At 41.8% G+C, this 16712-nt stretch overlaps 1 protein-coding gene across 1 annotated transcript in view; it reads left to right on the top strand.

The window, feature by feature from the left end:
• CTNND2 (catenin delta 2) overlaps positions 1-16712 on the top strand; it is a 552484-nt gene that overhangs the window by 432927 nt on the left and 102845 nt on the right. The window contains exons 12-13 of the mRNA XM_081206065.1: positions 326-539; positions 10125-10308. Of these exons, the coding sequence (XP_081062191.1) occupies positions 326-539; positions 10125-10308 (398 nt within the window). The remainder of the gene's footprint in view (positions 1-325; positions 540-10124; positions 10309-16712) is intronic.

Below are 16712 nucleotides of genomic sequence, written 5' to 3'. Positions count from 1 at the left end.
TTATTGGCATCACCTACAAACATCCATAGCAAATCAGTACAGACTTACCGCCTTCCCAGTGACACAAAACATTTGTCAAATGAAAGAGGCATGTTGGGATACGTTACTCTCAGCCATCCCAACGAAAGATCATTTGATTGGAATTTTATTCTTCCCATGTCAAGAGCTTTTATTTCCCATAGTTTCTTTGAAAGCAAATAAAGCGGTCTAATGTGCACGTGTGCTCTCTCCTTTCTAACTGCTATCTAAAAACCATTGGTACCTTAAAACTCTCATTGACTATCAGCCACTGATTTTGAATTTAATTTGAACATTAATGTTGCAGATAAGAAGACAAGGAGGAATACAGTTACTGGTGGACCTATTAGACCATCGAATGACAGAAGTCCACCGTAGTGCCTGTGGAGCGCTGAGGAATTTGGTGTATGGGAAAGCCAACGACGACAACAAAATTGCTTTGAAAAACTGTGGGGGTATTCCAGCACTAGTACGATTACTGCGCAAGACTACAGATTTGGAAATCAGAGAACTAGTCACAGGTTTGGCTATCTTTTCATTCATTGTGTTGTATGCTAAGGATTAGCAGTGCGCTTCTGAATTTGCTTAGCTGAGGAAGACATTTCAATGAGGTTAAGCGGACCCAAGTTTCCTGGTGGATTGTGGCGAAGTTATTTTAAGAATGTACTTGTGAGAAATGACTAAGGGCAATCTCGTGCTTGCAAACATGTATATCATATACATATATTCATTAGGAAGCCAGGTTTCTTGTCAGGTATAATTTCAGTGGCAGATACAGGACAGGTACTGGGCAATGTGTGGAAAAGCAAGTGGTACAATGGTGCGTTGTTTCGGCCACAATTTTTTTCCATGCTCCTGCTGTTTCTAATGAGTTACTGAATTGAAAACTATAGGCCGGCTGGGTGGGGCAGAATTAAACTCCCCCCAAACATGTAATGTGGTGGTTGGGTTTGTTTGTTTTTTAACATTCTATTTTAAGACTTTCAGGACCCCTTTTTTAAACGATTTAAGCCTCTTTTAAGACCTCTGTCCCAAGGAAATAATCATGAGTTGCTCACATTTTTCCCTCACTGCAGGCTATGTGACTCATGGTTATGGATTCTAAATGCAGAATTTTAAAAATACGTACATTGAATTCCATGTCTTAATCATCCGGCCTTTCATCTCTTACCTGTTGGGCAGAATTAATTAGATTCTTCTTGTCGTAAGGATGCTGTGCCTACATGGTGTTCAGGAGCTGGTTCCTAATGAGTGACAGAATTACAGGCAGACCCAGTAAAGTGAAAACTGGTAGTTCATTGTCAATGTACTGCTTCAGTGCTTGGTTGTGTTATCTGCCCCCTGCCTTCAGGGAGTAATATGCAAGCTTACTATGAACAAATGAGGAGCAAGCTGCTAATCATCTTAATCAACTACATCCAACTTGCACAGTGGATATCTGCTGATTTGAGAGATGAGTTCCCTTTACCCTTTTTCCTTTTTTAAAAAGGGGCATTTTTTATGTTCTTCCCTCTCAGTATATGTTGTATTCTTGAAACATACTGAACTAATGCAGAAAAAAATCCCAGCTAATAAGGTTTTAAACTAGTTGCTTTTAAATTGTATTATGCTTTTGTTGACATTCTTTCCGCAAATAGCTTATAGAGCTCAGGTTACCCATTTCCTTTCCAGCCCACAAAACTTTGATTTTTCTGTGAATTTACATGTCTAAGCAAGGTTATGGCAATTACACCATCATTAAAAGGTTTCTAATTAACATAAACAAGCATGAAGACTATTCGGCTCAGAATAATTAGTGCTGATAGAAAGCACATCTGAGACGTGGAGCATCGGGCCTCCCCTGACAAACCTGTAGCCAGGTGGCCTTTGTCCAGCGTTTCCCCTTGCTTAGATCAAAGAGTGAGGGGAGTGGCAAATTGAATAACCCAGGCAGGGGCTACCAGAGAAAATGGCAAAAGCAGCAATGGATGACTGAGACTTGTCACTCCTCTTAATGTCATGAATGAATGAATGAATGAATCTTTATTTGCCTCAGCCATCGGCCACAGCAATAAAACAACAATATGATATGCAAAGAATAGAAATAAAAAGTCAATTGTGCAAAATACATTTTAGGGTTTTGAATGTTATGAGATTAAAGAAGCCAGTTTGAAATCCACTTTCTGTGAGCTTTCATCCACCTTGATTTACCGATAGTGAGAAATAGTTCCTGTTCATCTGGCTGCCAGCATTAAGGCCTGTAACAGTTTAATATTCCATTGACATCTGAGTTGTAAGAAAATGCCTTACGCCAAGACAGACTATTGGTCTTTCTAGCTCAGTGATCGGCTGTCTCTCTCTAGGTCTCTGTCTTCCCGCCCCGACCTGGCCACAGTGATCCATGCGACAGTCACCTCCAGGCTTGACTACTGTAATTCGCTCTACGCGGGGCAGCCCTTGAAGCTGTCCCAGAAACGGTGTCCCAGCTGGTGCAGAATGCTGCAGCGAGGTTCCTCACGGGGTCTCTGCCATGGGAGCATATTCACCCAGTGCTTTTCCAGCTGCACTGGCCCCCGGTGGAGTACAGGGTCAGATTTAAGGTGCTGGTTTTGACCTTTAAAGCCCTTCACGGTCTAGGACCCTCGTGCCTACGGGACCGCCTCTCTCGATATGCCCCACGGAGAGCTTCAAGGTCCATAAATAGCAACACCCTAGAGGTCCCGGGCCCTAAGGAAGTTAGATTAGCCTCAACGAGAGCCAGGGCCTTTTCAACACTGGCCCCGGCCTGGTGGAACGCTCTGCCTCATGAGACCAGGGCCCTGCAGGACCTGATTTCTTTCCGCAGGGCCTGTAAGACAGAGTTGTTCCGCCTGGCCTTTGGCTTGGAGCCAATTTGATTCCCTCCCCCTCTTTTCTTTTTCCTTTCTCCTCCTGTGATGAGGCTGCATTTTAATATTTTAATGTTTCAATATTTTAATGTTGTATTTTAACCTTGCTTTTAAGTTGTATTCATTCCACTTGTTTTTATTATTGCTTGTTAGCTGCCCTGAGCCCGGCCTTGGCTGGGGAGGGTGGGGTATAAATAAAAATTATTATTATTATTATTATTATTATTATTATTATTATTATTATTATTATTAGGATTTACAGACTGGTTCTCTCCCAACCCTAGGTGGAGATGCCACAGACTGAACCTAGTATCTAGGTGCTATTCTGCTAAACTACAGCCCCTCTCTTGCTTTGTTGAAAATTTTAAACAGGATCCTCATTTTGCATTGAACAAGCGCAGAAGGACCAATGTCTGACTGCACCAACTGACATACTCCCAAGTGACCCTGGGCGCAAATGGCCCTTCTTCCCCAACTGTGAAAGCCAACAATATACTTGGGTACACCCCATCGCACAATACTTCATCTGCTCACTTCTATTACTTGTGTCTTGGCTCGTAAACTGCCGAAGGGCATAAGCCTGACAAAGACTTCGTTGCTATTTACACTTGAGAATAGTTTGTTTGTTTTTTTAAAAAAAATATTTTATTAGGTTTTCACAATAAAAAACATACAAAAACAGAGAAAATACAACATCACAAAAAAGTACAATACAAAAATACAAACATTAAACACATCAAAAGAAAAAGAAAAAAGAGATAAGAACACATATAGTAACAAAAAACAAAAAATCCCTCTTTCTTAATTTCTCATCTTCAATTAACTTATTTTCCGGACTTCCTCACGTCTCCCATTCTTGTATCCCTTTTTAGACATTAATTCAGCAAATTCATATCCTATTAATTTATCTGTTGTTAGTCCAATCTTACATTTTACTTTGTTGCTAAAGCCCCTGCAATTCATTTCAATGTCCTTAACATTCATAAATTTTACAATATTTCTGCAAATAAATTTTAAATTTCTTCCAATCTTCCTCCACCGTCTCCTCTCCCTGGTCTCGGATTCTGCCAGTCATTTCCGCCATTTCCATGTAGTCCATTAGTTGCATCTGCCAATCTTCCAAGGTGGGTAGATCTTGTGTCTTCCAATGCTTTGCGATGAGAATTCTTGCTGCTGCTGTAGCATACATAAAAAAAGTTCTATCCTTCTTTAACACTTGAGAATAGTTTGGTCCATGGTTTAGTTAGTCCGATAATAGGCTAGATCAGTATTTCCCAACCTTGGGATCCCCAGCTGTTTTCAGACTACAATTCCCATCATCCCTGACTAGCTAGGAATGATGGGAGTTGTAGTCCCAAAACAGCTGGATACCTAAGGCTGGAAAACACTGGTAGAGACTGGCCATTTTCCAGCTCCCTGATCCTAGCATATCTGACATGTTTGGGAAGACCACCACCCATTAGCTTATAAGGAAAGGTTTGCACACAGATGTCATTGATGGAGGCAGCGGGAAGGGGTGGGGCGCCACACAAACGCAAATCCCACGTGTGCTTTATAGCCACACTTGTGGTTTGAGAGCCACTGGTTTAGGAAGCCTCAATAAAGAACAGCATGTTTAGGGAAACTTTTAATGTTTACAGTAATAGATTACTGTATTTTAATATTCTGTTGGGAGCAGCCCAAAGTGGCTGGGGAAACCCAGCCAGACGGGCGGGGTATAAATAATAAATTATTATTACCATTATTATTATTATTATTATTATTATTATTATTATTATTATTATTAGTGTTTATTCCATTTGTAGAATGGAACTCAAGAAAATGTAGTTTGCCTTTCCCTCACAACAACCTGAAGCTGAGAGACAGCAGTGGGCTAAAATATCACTCAATGAGTCTCTTGGCTACTCATTTAGGTCTTTCCTAAATAGGTCAAGTATTTTGCAATCACTTGGTTAAGTTCTTGCAAAAGCTCAAACCTTGTTCAATCACTCACAAAAGACCTGGCAGGGTTCACTGGTTTATACCTGCTCTCCCAAGGGGGAAGAAAGCTTACCTTTGGCAGGTAAGCTTTATTCTTCCTGCAGGTGGACTGGTCCAAGCAGCCCTTCTGGGAAAATTACACTATTTGTGTTTGTTTCTACTAGGGAAATTGCCTTCTGACACTTAGCTTATGTTAATACCCTTACTTGATTTCTGACTCCATATCTACTCATTACATGCAGAGACATCTTACATTTGGAGCAGAGACTGGCTTCTTCTCTGTTCCAAACTTTTCCCTTCCAGGTTGCTGTTTCCCTTGCAGAGTTTTCCAAATGCAACTTCGACAGGGAGCTGTAAATCGGATATAGGGGGTGAGGGAGGGCAGCACTTTTGTGTGTAATTTGTTAGCATTTCTAATAATAATAATAATAATAATAATAATAATAATAATAATAATAATAATAATAATAATTTTAAAATGTGTTATTTTGTTAGAGTAAAATGTGACTTACATTTTTGTTTTAACACCCAAGAAGATTGGAAGAAAACCCACACAGAGCAGTTACTCTCGCAGACGTTAAGCGGGTAACCTCCTCTGGGGAAAAGCAATTCCAGCATATTGCTGCATTGTCTGTGACTGAATCTTCAGTTGCTCCTGTTGCAGACATTCTGCAGAGCTGCCTGCCTCACAGGAGGCACACAGAATCTCACTGGGATTAATCAGTGTTGTTGCTTTTTCCTACCAGCAAATCACGGTCCTGTGTCCAGCATCCAATCTGAAAGAGTCTGTTCTGCCCACGCTATCTTGCAGGCCGTTTCACTCTGTAACATATCGGAACCCACTAGGGGGAAAAGTGCTCAGAGCAAGCTTTAAAACTCCTTTGTGGAGAATAAAACCCAAACAGGGAAAGAAGGGAGGTCACCATATAATGGTTGTGCTGTCGAGGTAGAGCTCCTACTATTGTTGAGGAACATGATTTAGGGGTACAATGCTTTCTGCATCTGAAATTTAAAATTAAGAAGTCATTGTTTACAAGATGGTTGAAACTTTGTTTTTTTAAGAAAGGGGGAAATGACAGCATCTATCCTCTTCAAACAAGGCATGCTGATTGCTAATAATCATTGCCTGTGGGGGCATTGGGGGGGGGGGAGGAGAGAGCAAGCTCCGAGAAATCTAGAGTGACTTCAGTTTGTGAATCAAGTGGTTTTTCTTGCTGTTTCTCATTCCTCATTTTCTTCAGCTTCAACACTTCCCTTGCCACAAACTGGAATAAAATGCACAGCATTTTAAATAGCATAGGATTTTGCATGCTGACATAGCATGTTGTATTTGCATTCCTATGCATAACTGACTAGCAAAAATCACAAGATGTAGATAACTAGTGCACAGTTAGATAGAAGGCTAGGCTAGGAATATTCACCATTATTGTCTAGTTCTGTGTGTACAATAGATAGATAGACAGAGAGATAGATAGATGATAGATAGATAGATAGATAGATAGATAGATAGATAGATAGATAGATAGATGATAGATAGATAGATAGATGATAGATAGATAGATAGATAGATAGATAGATAGATAGATGATAGATAGACAGAGAGATAGATAGATAGATAGATGATAGATAGATAGATAGATAGATAGATGATAGAGAGATAGATAGATAGATGATAGATATAGATAGATGATTGATAGATAGATAGATGATAGATATAGATAGATGATACATAGATAGATAGATAGATAGATAGATAGATAGATAGATAGATAGATTGATAGATGATAGGTAGATAGGTAGATGATAGGGATATTTTGGTGAGTCTAGAGAAGCAATCAGTGATGTGCGGTTTGCCAACTCCTTTACTTTTTGAGAAGCACACTATAGAGCAGGCATGGCCAAACTTGGCCCTCCAGCTATTTTTGGGACTACAATTCCCATCATCCCTGACCACTGGTCCTGTTAGCTAGGGTTCGTGGGAGTTGTAGTCCCAAAACAGCTGGAGGGCCAAGTTTGCCATGCCTGCTATAGAGGAAAGGGAATGGGCATCATCTTTCTCTCATGACCTACTACTGTGTTCTAAATTTAAATATGAGACACAGCTAGTAGTACTTCTTATCATATAACGAGGAAACTGCCACTGCTTTTAACTGTGAGGTATTGTAAATGAGCATGGCAGAAGAAAATGTCGCCTTGGAAAGTTTTCCCTCTTCATTTCTCTGCTTTCTCAGTGAAAAATTCAGGACTACCTATGCATCTTCTGAGATGTCAGGGGGAAACCAAATGTGAAAGTATTGCCCCCCCCCAATGCCCATTTCTTTCACATCTTCCAATCAAAATCCATTGAATTGGGAGCCATAGGAAAATACAAATCCCATGAGACCCAGCAGGAATGATAAAGCATTTCTCCATTTACGGTGGAGCAGAGACCTTCAAAGGCTCTCTTGGCCCCATCAGTGAGCCATCTCCTTCAAATCTCCTCAAGGGGCTTAGCTTTGAAGGGGTGGGGAAACTGGCAGGGAGCAATAAGAGCACGACCACGTTAGGACTAAGGCCTGAGTTCGAAGAGACTTGGGCCCAGTTCATAACTGGGGGCAGGGAGACTGAATTTGCCAAATTCCTAGTTCTGAGTTCATTTGTAGTAATTGCAAATGTGGCTGAAATTTCTGCACACTGCTATAGCTGCATTTCCTTATCCAAACTGATTGTTCATTCAGTTAAAACTCTCAGAATGAAAAGAAAGGTCACCGGGGTGGGGGAATATAAAAGGCAGCATATTCCTCAAGGAGGGTATTTGTGCAGTTAAGATGATGTAATGTTTTCATCAGTCCCATTTGCCGAGTGCCTTTTCGTAAAGTATTTTGACATTTAGTGTAGGATGGTTATTCAGACTTGCTTAAACAGAATTATGGTTGAATGGAGGGTATCTCCTATGCCGGATTTTTAATCACTTAATCAACTTAATAAGTTTCTGCAAAAGTGCCCTTGACATTAGCTTAGTTACTGAAGTGCATAAACACAGATGTGTAATTTTTACTGCGACATCAACGGTGGCACAGCTATTTATAGTATCCTCAAACTTTTAAGGCCTAAAGGCTCTCATACGGAATGAACACAGTGTGTAAGAGGAATTGTTTTAAATTCTGATAGCTCCATTAGATGTTTCATTACTTGTTCGTAAGCACCGGCAGCGTGTAAGCAACTACGATGCCGTCGGTGATCAGAAAACATGATCCGACTACGGCACGGGAGGCTGCAGCGGCAAATCGGGCAGATGAGCTCACACAAATCCTTAGGGTGGAGGTACCACAATATGCTCTGTTACTGCTTTCATAGACATTATTTAAGTGGCAAAATTACGATCATTATGGTGAGCAAGGTGTTTTGGAAGGAGAGCCTATTTATTGCAGCAGACCCACCTGAGTAGTGTATATATGAGAGAAAGAGAACATTGTCTTGTTGGGGGAGAATGGGCCACCTTGCATCAGGAGTGGCGGAAAGGCTCGCCACTACCACATAGTGCTGTGTTTAAGTGCAGCATGTTATTTTCCTCCCTAGATAGTATTCACTTATATGAGAAAAAATAAGTCGGAAAACCATGGCTGGGAATGGGGGTTTAAGCTGCCCTTGGTGAATGCAGGACCTGGTTTCAGGGACACTTTCTGCATGAAGAAAAGGATCTTTGTATTTTAGCTCTCAGTACACACATGTGCTGAGCACATGTTCTGCATTCAAAATCATCTCCAGGTTAAAAGCTAGGAAAGAATACTGTGTCAGAAACCCTTAAGAACCCCCACCAATCCGAATAGACAATACAAGCCTGGATAGACCATTGATCTGACTTCATATAAGGCATCTCCGTATATTTCTGCATGGAAGGTGAATCTGTAGTCACCTATAGAAAAGCTGGATTCAAGTAAACTGTATTTAAAGATACAGGACTTCTGTTAAGTCCGTATTCATGACCAAGCTTCTATTAGAATTTATCTAGACAAATTGTAAATTTTTAAAGTTCATCTTTGTATATTTAAGAATGCAAAACACTTCCCTGTAAACAAATTTCCATGCTGAAACCCTGAGATAAACATGTATGTTGGTTTGTTTGTTTGTTTGCTTGCTTCCTTGTGGCTTTTTTAAAAAGCAAACTTTCAGCATTATTATAGCACACAATTTTGTAGTTGAATATGAGGAACATATTCTTATGCGCTCCTTACTTATCATGTGTATGTATTTGGCATTGGCAACTGAATAGTAAATTTGCCCGAACTCTCTTCCAAAGATAAACAGATACAGAGAGCTGGAACTGACATTTTAAATTTGGAATTCTGTTTCTGAGGGTGTGCATGGTTTTTCCCCCTGCCTAGGGTTGTGTGTGATCTTAATTCTTTGAGAAAGGGCGACCTCCATCATTTCTGTGAAAGGATGACATCAGCAGAATTACTCCAGAGGGAGTCTTTCTTGCTTAAGTCTCCCTCAGCTGGTGATCCTAAATGCAACTGTTTGACAATAACCTGTAGCAAAATACATTTCACAGCCTTGCCCGATTCTTCTAAGTGTGAAATATATTCTTTAAGTGTTCTTTTATCAGTATTGTTATTCCCTGTTTTGCATGTGATGACGTGAGATCGCAGAATTTATAGTTCTAAGGCACCTTGAACACTCCCTGGGTGTAAAGGCAGCAAAAGAATGAATTGAATTAAAATTAATTAATTTGGCCACAAAAGTAGTTGGCAAAAGGAATAGCAAAAGCAGTGTAAGCAGGATTTGGGTCTGATGTGGCCTGTTCTGGACCTTCCCATAGCAGAGGCCATCCCTTCAAAAAAATATCTGCACTAGCCTGTGCCGTCAAGAAGCTCTGTGTCCTCTGCTTGTGCAAGTTATTGTAGCACCTGCACATTTTCCATTAGTTGAGCCTCCTCAAACAGTATACAGCGCAGTACCCTTGCCTGAATGGGAGACCGCTGGCTGCACTCCCCTCAGTTTCTGTGGCAGAAGAATAGGTCATTGAATACAACAAGCTACATTCTAATGATGATTCTGGGGTGTTTTTTTTTATAGCCACAGTACATTAATGGAACCTCCACTGTTCCTGGTGGGTGGGGAGCAAACAGCAGGGGTGGGCCTGCTTGTGGGCTTTCTGGAAACATCTGGTTCCTTTTATGTTCTTAGGATGATTGTGTTGATTTACTTGTGTGTGGTAGCATTTCTTTCTGTTAAGTAATGCCAACAATTGTTTATTTGATTGATAATTGCTTTTAGGAGTTCTCTGGAATCTGTCATCTTGTGATGCACTAAAAATGCCAATTATCCAGGATGCCCTTGCAGTGTTGACCAATGCAGTGATCATTCCTCATTCAGGATGGGAAAACTCCCCACTCCAGGATGACCACAAAATACAGCTTCATTCATCACAGGTGCTGCGCAATGCCACTGGGTGCCTAAGGTGAGTTCTGATAACTTAAGCATTGGATATGTTCTTATGCTGAATTCTCTCTTCTTCCCTTAGCCTCCCAGGGACATTGGGTGGTATCCAAGTAAGTCATACTCAGAGTAGACCCGCCTTACTTAACGGACTTAAGTTAGTCATAGTCTGAGTACGACTTAGTCGGCTACACCCATAGAATCAATATTATCACTTCAGTCTTCCATCCATTCCACAAAAGTCTGTAGCATTTTTACTCTTTCGTTGAAATGTCATAGTAGAATTATAGAGTTCGTGCCATAACCAAGTATTTAAAGGTGCTCTGAACCAATAGCTGTAGTATGTGGTACTGATGGTTTTCTACTCTGGGTCTACAGTGAGTACAACCTGCGGGTACAACAGTGGGTACAAAACCCAACGATTATTCCTATTCCCTACATGCTTGCCATGGAATGGAGCAGCAGCAAAAGTGCCTGACAGATCACCATCCGTGGCTGATGGGTGGGGTTGTGTTTGACCAAGTGGGTTAAAAAAACAAAACACCTGCACAGGTCTGTGGGTTAAAATTACTGTCATTTGCTTTAAAATTCCTGTTATGTATCTGAATTTGGGTGCAAATCAACTTCAATGTTTGCACAAGAAAAGAACAGGTGTGTATAAGATCTGGTATGTAAGCAGTAAAAACAGTGGCGTAGTGTGGGGGGTGCAGGGGGGGCCGGCCGCACCGGGCGCAACATCTGGGGGGGGCGCGGAAGAGACTCGAGTGCTAAAATCCACGGGTTAGGGGGAGCAAATTACTTGCCTTGCCCCGGGTGCTGACAACCCACGCTACGCCACTGAGTAAAAATATTATGAATGAGTGACATTTTAGTGTAATCACGTTGATATGTTTTATGCGTACCGATTCGTAAGTGGAATCAGGTAGATGAACAACAAAACTGAGATTGCAAACTTACTCAATTCAGGGTGAAACCTTTAATCTTGTTCTCACAAACAGGTTGGATGAGACACCTCGGTTAGATTGCTACCTCCCCATGATTTCGGCTAGATAATCCGTGCAATTTCATCCAGTGGGCAGGCGACTGGGAGCGAAGGGCAGCAGAGTAGTAGATTACTTTAGATTTACTCCTCAGCATTACAAATATATCTTGTGCTAGTGTTTGTTTTTTTCTAATTGATGAATGTGAAGTTTGTATGGCAAAAAGATAAGTATCACAATGGATAATGGACAATGACCTGGCTCACTCATAACGTTGAACCATGGTTAGAATGAACTGGAGCTTAGTGGGAACACAAAGCATGCAAGTTCACACTTGTGCACAGCTCATGGTTTTTTTGGAGAGGAACAAACCACAATCCCTGGGTTCACATGTCACAGTAAACCAGACTGTGTAGAAGTCGGGCGGGAGGAGCAAAAGGCCTGTGTTGACACGAAACTCTAGTTTATTTTAATTATGGCTTAATGTGGCATGAAAACCAGGCCAATAACTTCAGTTCCTTGAGTATTGGTCCTCTTCTGAAAGATGGCTTCCCAACTAGTTGTCATCCTGCATCCAACATGTTGCTATTGAGTTAAAAGCATTTCCACATACCTGCATGCTATTGATTTTCCTGGCAATTTAACTGGGGTTCACGTGTTCCCTTGGGGAAGGGCCACAGCTCAATGGTAGAGCATCTGCCTTGCATGCAGAAGGTCGCAAGTTCAATCCCAGGTAGGGCTGGAAAAGAGCCCTGCCTTAAACCCTGGAGTGCTGCTGCCAATCAAGTGCTGCCAGTACTGAGCCAGATAGATCAATGGTCTGATTTGGTGTAAGGCAGATTTCTATATTCATTCCTCCCTCCCTCCCTCTCAAGTTGTTCATATCTTCTTCAGACCTGGTATCTAGGATATGTGTCCTGATCTGGTGGGAATGGCTACCTTTTGTATTGATGCATTTTAAAAATGTAGACCTTACATAGTAAGGTAAAGGGACCCTGACCGTTAGGTCCAGTCATGACTGACTCTGGGGTTGCGGCGCTCATCTCGCTTTATTGGCCGAGGGAGCCAGCGTACAGCTTCCGGGTCATGTGGCCAGCATGACCAAGCCGCTTCTGGCGAACCAGAGCAGCACACGGAAATGGCATTTACCTTTCCGCCAGAGCGGTACCTATTTATCTACTTGCACTTTGACGTACTTTCGAACTGCTAGGTTGGCAGGAGCTGGGACCGAGCAACGGGAGCTCACCCCGTTGCGGGGATTCGAACCGCCGACCTTCTGATCGGCAAGTCCTAGGCTTTGTGGTTTAACCCACAGCGCCACCCGCGTCCCTAGACCTTACATAAATAACTATCAGATCTAATTTTATGCAAAGACAACAAAATATAATCTATAATACTGGTTACAGTCATATGTGGAACTTTAACTTTTATTTGTAATGGGGAAGTAGAGGAGAGTTACGGGACACATAAAATATTTCTGTTCTCATCAAAACCAGTAAAAAACTGTATTCGTTTTCTAGTTATTGCTGTTTGTAGCAAACCAGTGTCTGCAGGCTTTGATTCTTGGCAAATGCCAATGCTGTGGGCACTTTTTTGGCCTTTCAAATCTCTATTGTGTGTGGCTTCTAAATAAAACACTTTAGAGACTTTTTCTCAGTGGGTTGTTAAGCTCATTGATTTCAAAAGCATTTCAAGATTTAGGCCACAATCCAGGAAGCCACAGGAATAACAAGCACCAAAGTTTTTCACTTCTCTGGGTTTTTTGTTTGTTTGTTTAAAGAACAGAAGCCCCCGATTCTATATGGTAAATACCTTTTTCAGATTCCAAAACATTTGCATTATATCCGCAGAGAATTCGACAACAGTTTGTGATGCATAGGGAAGCTGCTGCTCAAAGACCAAAATAGTTGAAGCCCTGCCGAGCAAGCTCAAGCCCTTAGCTGAACCTCCCTGGATTATGGCTTTAGGCTACCATCTTCAAAAGCCTGCACCAGGAATATTTCCATGCATGCTCGACAGAAGTTGCCCATCAGGAAAAGATGGAGTGAGCTGCATAGTGTTGTAACTTCCTGTATAGTTCATTCAAAATCAGTCTGTCTTTAAGTTAGGCAATGATGGCCACAGCCGGTTTGGCAAAACTATTTGCGTGTGCAATTCGAACTCCCTTATTCACACACACAAGTACAGATATGTGTATGCAGTGTAATCTGAAGCAATACAGTCCAGGAAAAGCTGTACTACTTGATTCTACTGGTTTTTTAAGGTGACCCAAAGTTATGCCTTTCATAAAGGTAAAGGGACCCCTGACCATTAGGTCCAGCCGTGGCTGACTCTGGGGTTGTGGTGCTCATCTCGCTTTATTGGCCGAGGGAGCCGGCGTACAGCTTCCGGGACATGTGGCCAGCATGACTAAGCCGCTTCTGGCGAACCAGAGCAGCGCACGGAAATGCCGTTTACCTTCCTGCTGGAGCGGTACCTATTTATCTACTTGCACTTTTGACGTGCTTTCAAACTGCGAGGTTGGCAGGAGCAGGGACTGAGCAACGGGAGCTCACCCCGTCGCAGGGATTCAAACCGCCGACCTTCTGATCGGCAAGTCCTAGGCTCTGTGGTTTAGACCACAGCGCCACCCGCGTCCCCTATGCCTTTCATAAGGATTAGCAATTACTGCATTTTAATTTGTATTCCAAGTGCCCCTTGTTGTGAACAGATATCACTTCTGCTTGCTGATATTCAGGGGGACGAGGGATGCTAGTTTCTGCTGAGTTCCTCTCTGGCTGAAGCCCACCCGCAATACTATGGAGGGGTGTGTGGGGTTGTGGCAGGAAGGGAGCCCCAAAGCTCTGTTGCATTCACAGAATTCCATGTGCAGTTCTTTGGATTCAGGTCAGTGGTATACTGTATCTTAACTGAATCGAAGCACATTAAATCAGTATTCTTTTATAAAGACTATAAACCAACAAAATAGTTCTATTAGCGCAAGCACTTTTAACGGCACAGTAGAATTCCTCTGCCTTCTTCTTTCCCCACATGACCCCTAAAACTGCTCTGGGGCTTCCCCCAACCGCCCAGAAAAGATTTAGGGGGTCTGCAGGAAAAGTAGAGGGCAGGGAAGTTTCATTGCACAGCTAGAAGTCCTTGCAGTAGCAGAACTGCTAGACACCACCCTTTGTCACATACTGCTGCTCCTTGATTCTTCCTTTAAACTGTGTTCTTGCCTGGTCTCCAAATTTACCCTTTTCTTGATTCTTCTTTAAGAGTGAGATGAATGAACAGGCACTTGGTTTCCATTGTGCCAGGTCCACCATCTTCTTAGCTTAGATCAGTGAAGACACTGAATATTTGCGAGTTACCTCTGTGAAGCTGTCACTCTGACTTTTAGCATCATATGGCTGAAAAGAAAAAGAGGTCCAACTCATAGCTTCACATAGATTATGGTACAGCATACCCACAGTTTACACTGGGTTATGTTCAGAGGATAGCACCTAAAGCCAAAATCACGTACAGTCATACCTTGGATCTTGAACGGCTTTGTTGCCAAACATTTCGGCTCCTGAATGATTGAAAACCAGAAGTGAGTGCTCCGGTTTTCAAATGAGTTTTGGAAGCTGAACGTCCAGCACGACTTCCGATTGGCTGCAGGAAGCTCCTGCACCTAATTGGAAGCCGCACCTTGGTTATCGAACGTTTTGGAAGTCGAACGGACTTCCGGAATGGATTCCGTTTGGCTTCCAAGGTACGACTGTATAGTTAAAACACATTGGGTACAAGGGTGAGTGGGATTGCTAAAGTTATCCCCACGGACGCCCGACCACTTTCTGCTCTCTTTTAATTTTTTTTTTTTTATGTTACCAGCTGAATGCACACAAGTTAAATGCATGCAAGTTGCAGGTCTACTGTATACTGTATTTTATCTTCCAATGATATTGTGGGCTTGGATTTTGTTGAGGGGAATAAGGTGAAAGGGAGAGAGTTTTGGTTTTGTTAGAAGTAAAAATAAATGAATTTTAACACTACCGTGGCTAAAACAAATGCACTTTAACAAGTCCTTTACATTTTAAGATGTGCTGTGAACGAAATTACCATTTTCATTGCATGTTTATTCTTTTTTATTTGTTTTCCAAAATTGTATAGAGCACCTCTCATCCAAAGCCCCAACTTTATACACAGCCCAAGGGGCAAATCCATATAAAATGCTTTAAAATAGGCCCAATTATGAAATTACTTATATTCTGGCAACTTTCAGTTATTTAATTTTTATTGCCCTTGGATCTCTGCTGCTCACTGCTTTTAAATTCAATTATAGTTATTTAGATTATTTTAGTATTGTCATCCATAGCTGAAAATATTGGATTTCTTACTAACAGGCTTTAAGCCAGCAGCAAAATATATTATGCACTTAGCACTCTTATTCTGAAGTTAATAAATGCCAACTAAAATTCAATGCTTTCTTAGAAGCAGGAAAGAAGATAGGATTAGCAAGACAAATGGAAAATTTCCAGACGGAAAATTTAAAAATCAGCTATTACTTTTCTCCCTAATCCCACCTGCACACCTGCCCCACTCTGATCTAGTGTCTACTTAATACTAGGCCAAAGCATGACTTAGCACAGTTGAGAAAACATGCACAGTATCACAGAAAGGAGATTGTGGCCTGTTTGCTGCCCTTGGATTGCTTTGCTGTCATTCTGGATGAAGCCATGCTTTGGGTTCATGATTCTATTATATGAAACTGGGCTCATGGCTTAGCTTTCTGCAGGCAGTCCATGATTTGTAACAAAGATTTGTCCTATGCTTTACAGATCTTAGTTTGTCTGGGAGAGCTAAACCACAAGCTGAGGTTGAGACGACATACTAAGCCAAACAGTGATCATTGCCTCAATGGGACACCATTTTATGTTTCTCTGCGCTTACCAAAGGAAATACTAGCCTAGAAATCAATGAATAAAGAATTGGGATTCTTCACTGATAGCTTACTGCAGGGTCTGAACTTAGGGTCATTGGAAAATGTTTTGTAAGAGAAACTAAACTTTTATCTTTTCTTTTTTTCTTAAAAAAAAATTAGTTTCTCTCCATGTTGCTACAGGGATGCTTGCAGAATTTGTGCCTGCATTCTCTAAAACACAGTACAGTAATACATCCGCAAACGTCTGCCTCGTCCAGCTTCCATTCTGGCGAATGTCCGCAGCAAACCCGGAGGTAACGGAATGGGTTACCTCGTGCATGAACAGAAGTGCTAAATTGCGCATGCGCAGAAGCGCAAAGCAGTCTGCGCACGTGCGCAGACATGGCACTTGGCCCTGCGTCCTTATCGGCTAGTGGCCAGGGCTCCGGAATGGATCCTGGTTGCAAAACAAGGTGCAACTGTAGTTCTGTCCTTATGAGGTTGTTTGCACTTGAATTCAGTCATGGATTTCAGGTGAAAACAAAAACAGCCAATATGTGG

This window comes from Podarcis bocagei (genome assembly GCF_964188305.1).
Source record: "Podarcis bocagei genome assembly, chromosome: 8".
Taxonomy (NCBI): domain Eukaryota; kingdom Metazoa; phylum Chordata; class Lepidosauria; order Squamata; family Lacertidae; genus Podarcis; species Podarcis bocagei.
Note: the sequence above shows the minus strand (reverse complement) of the source record. Positions and strands in the feature narration are given on the sequence as shown.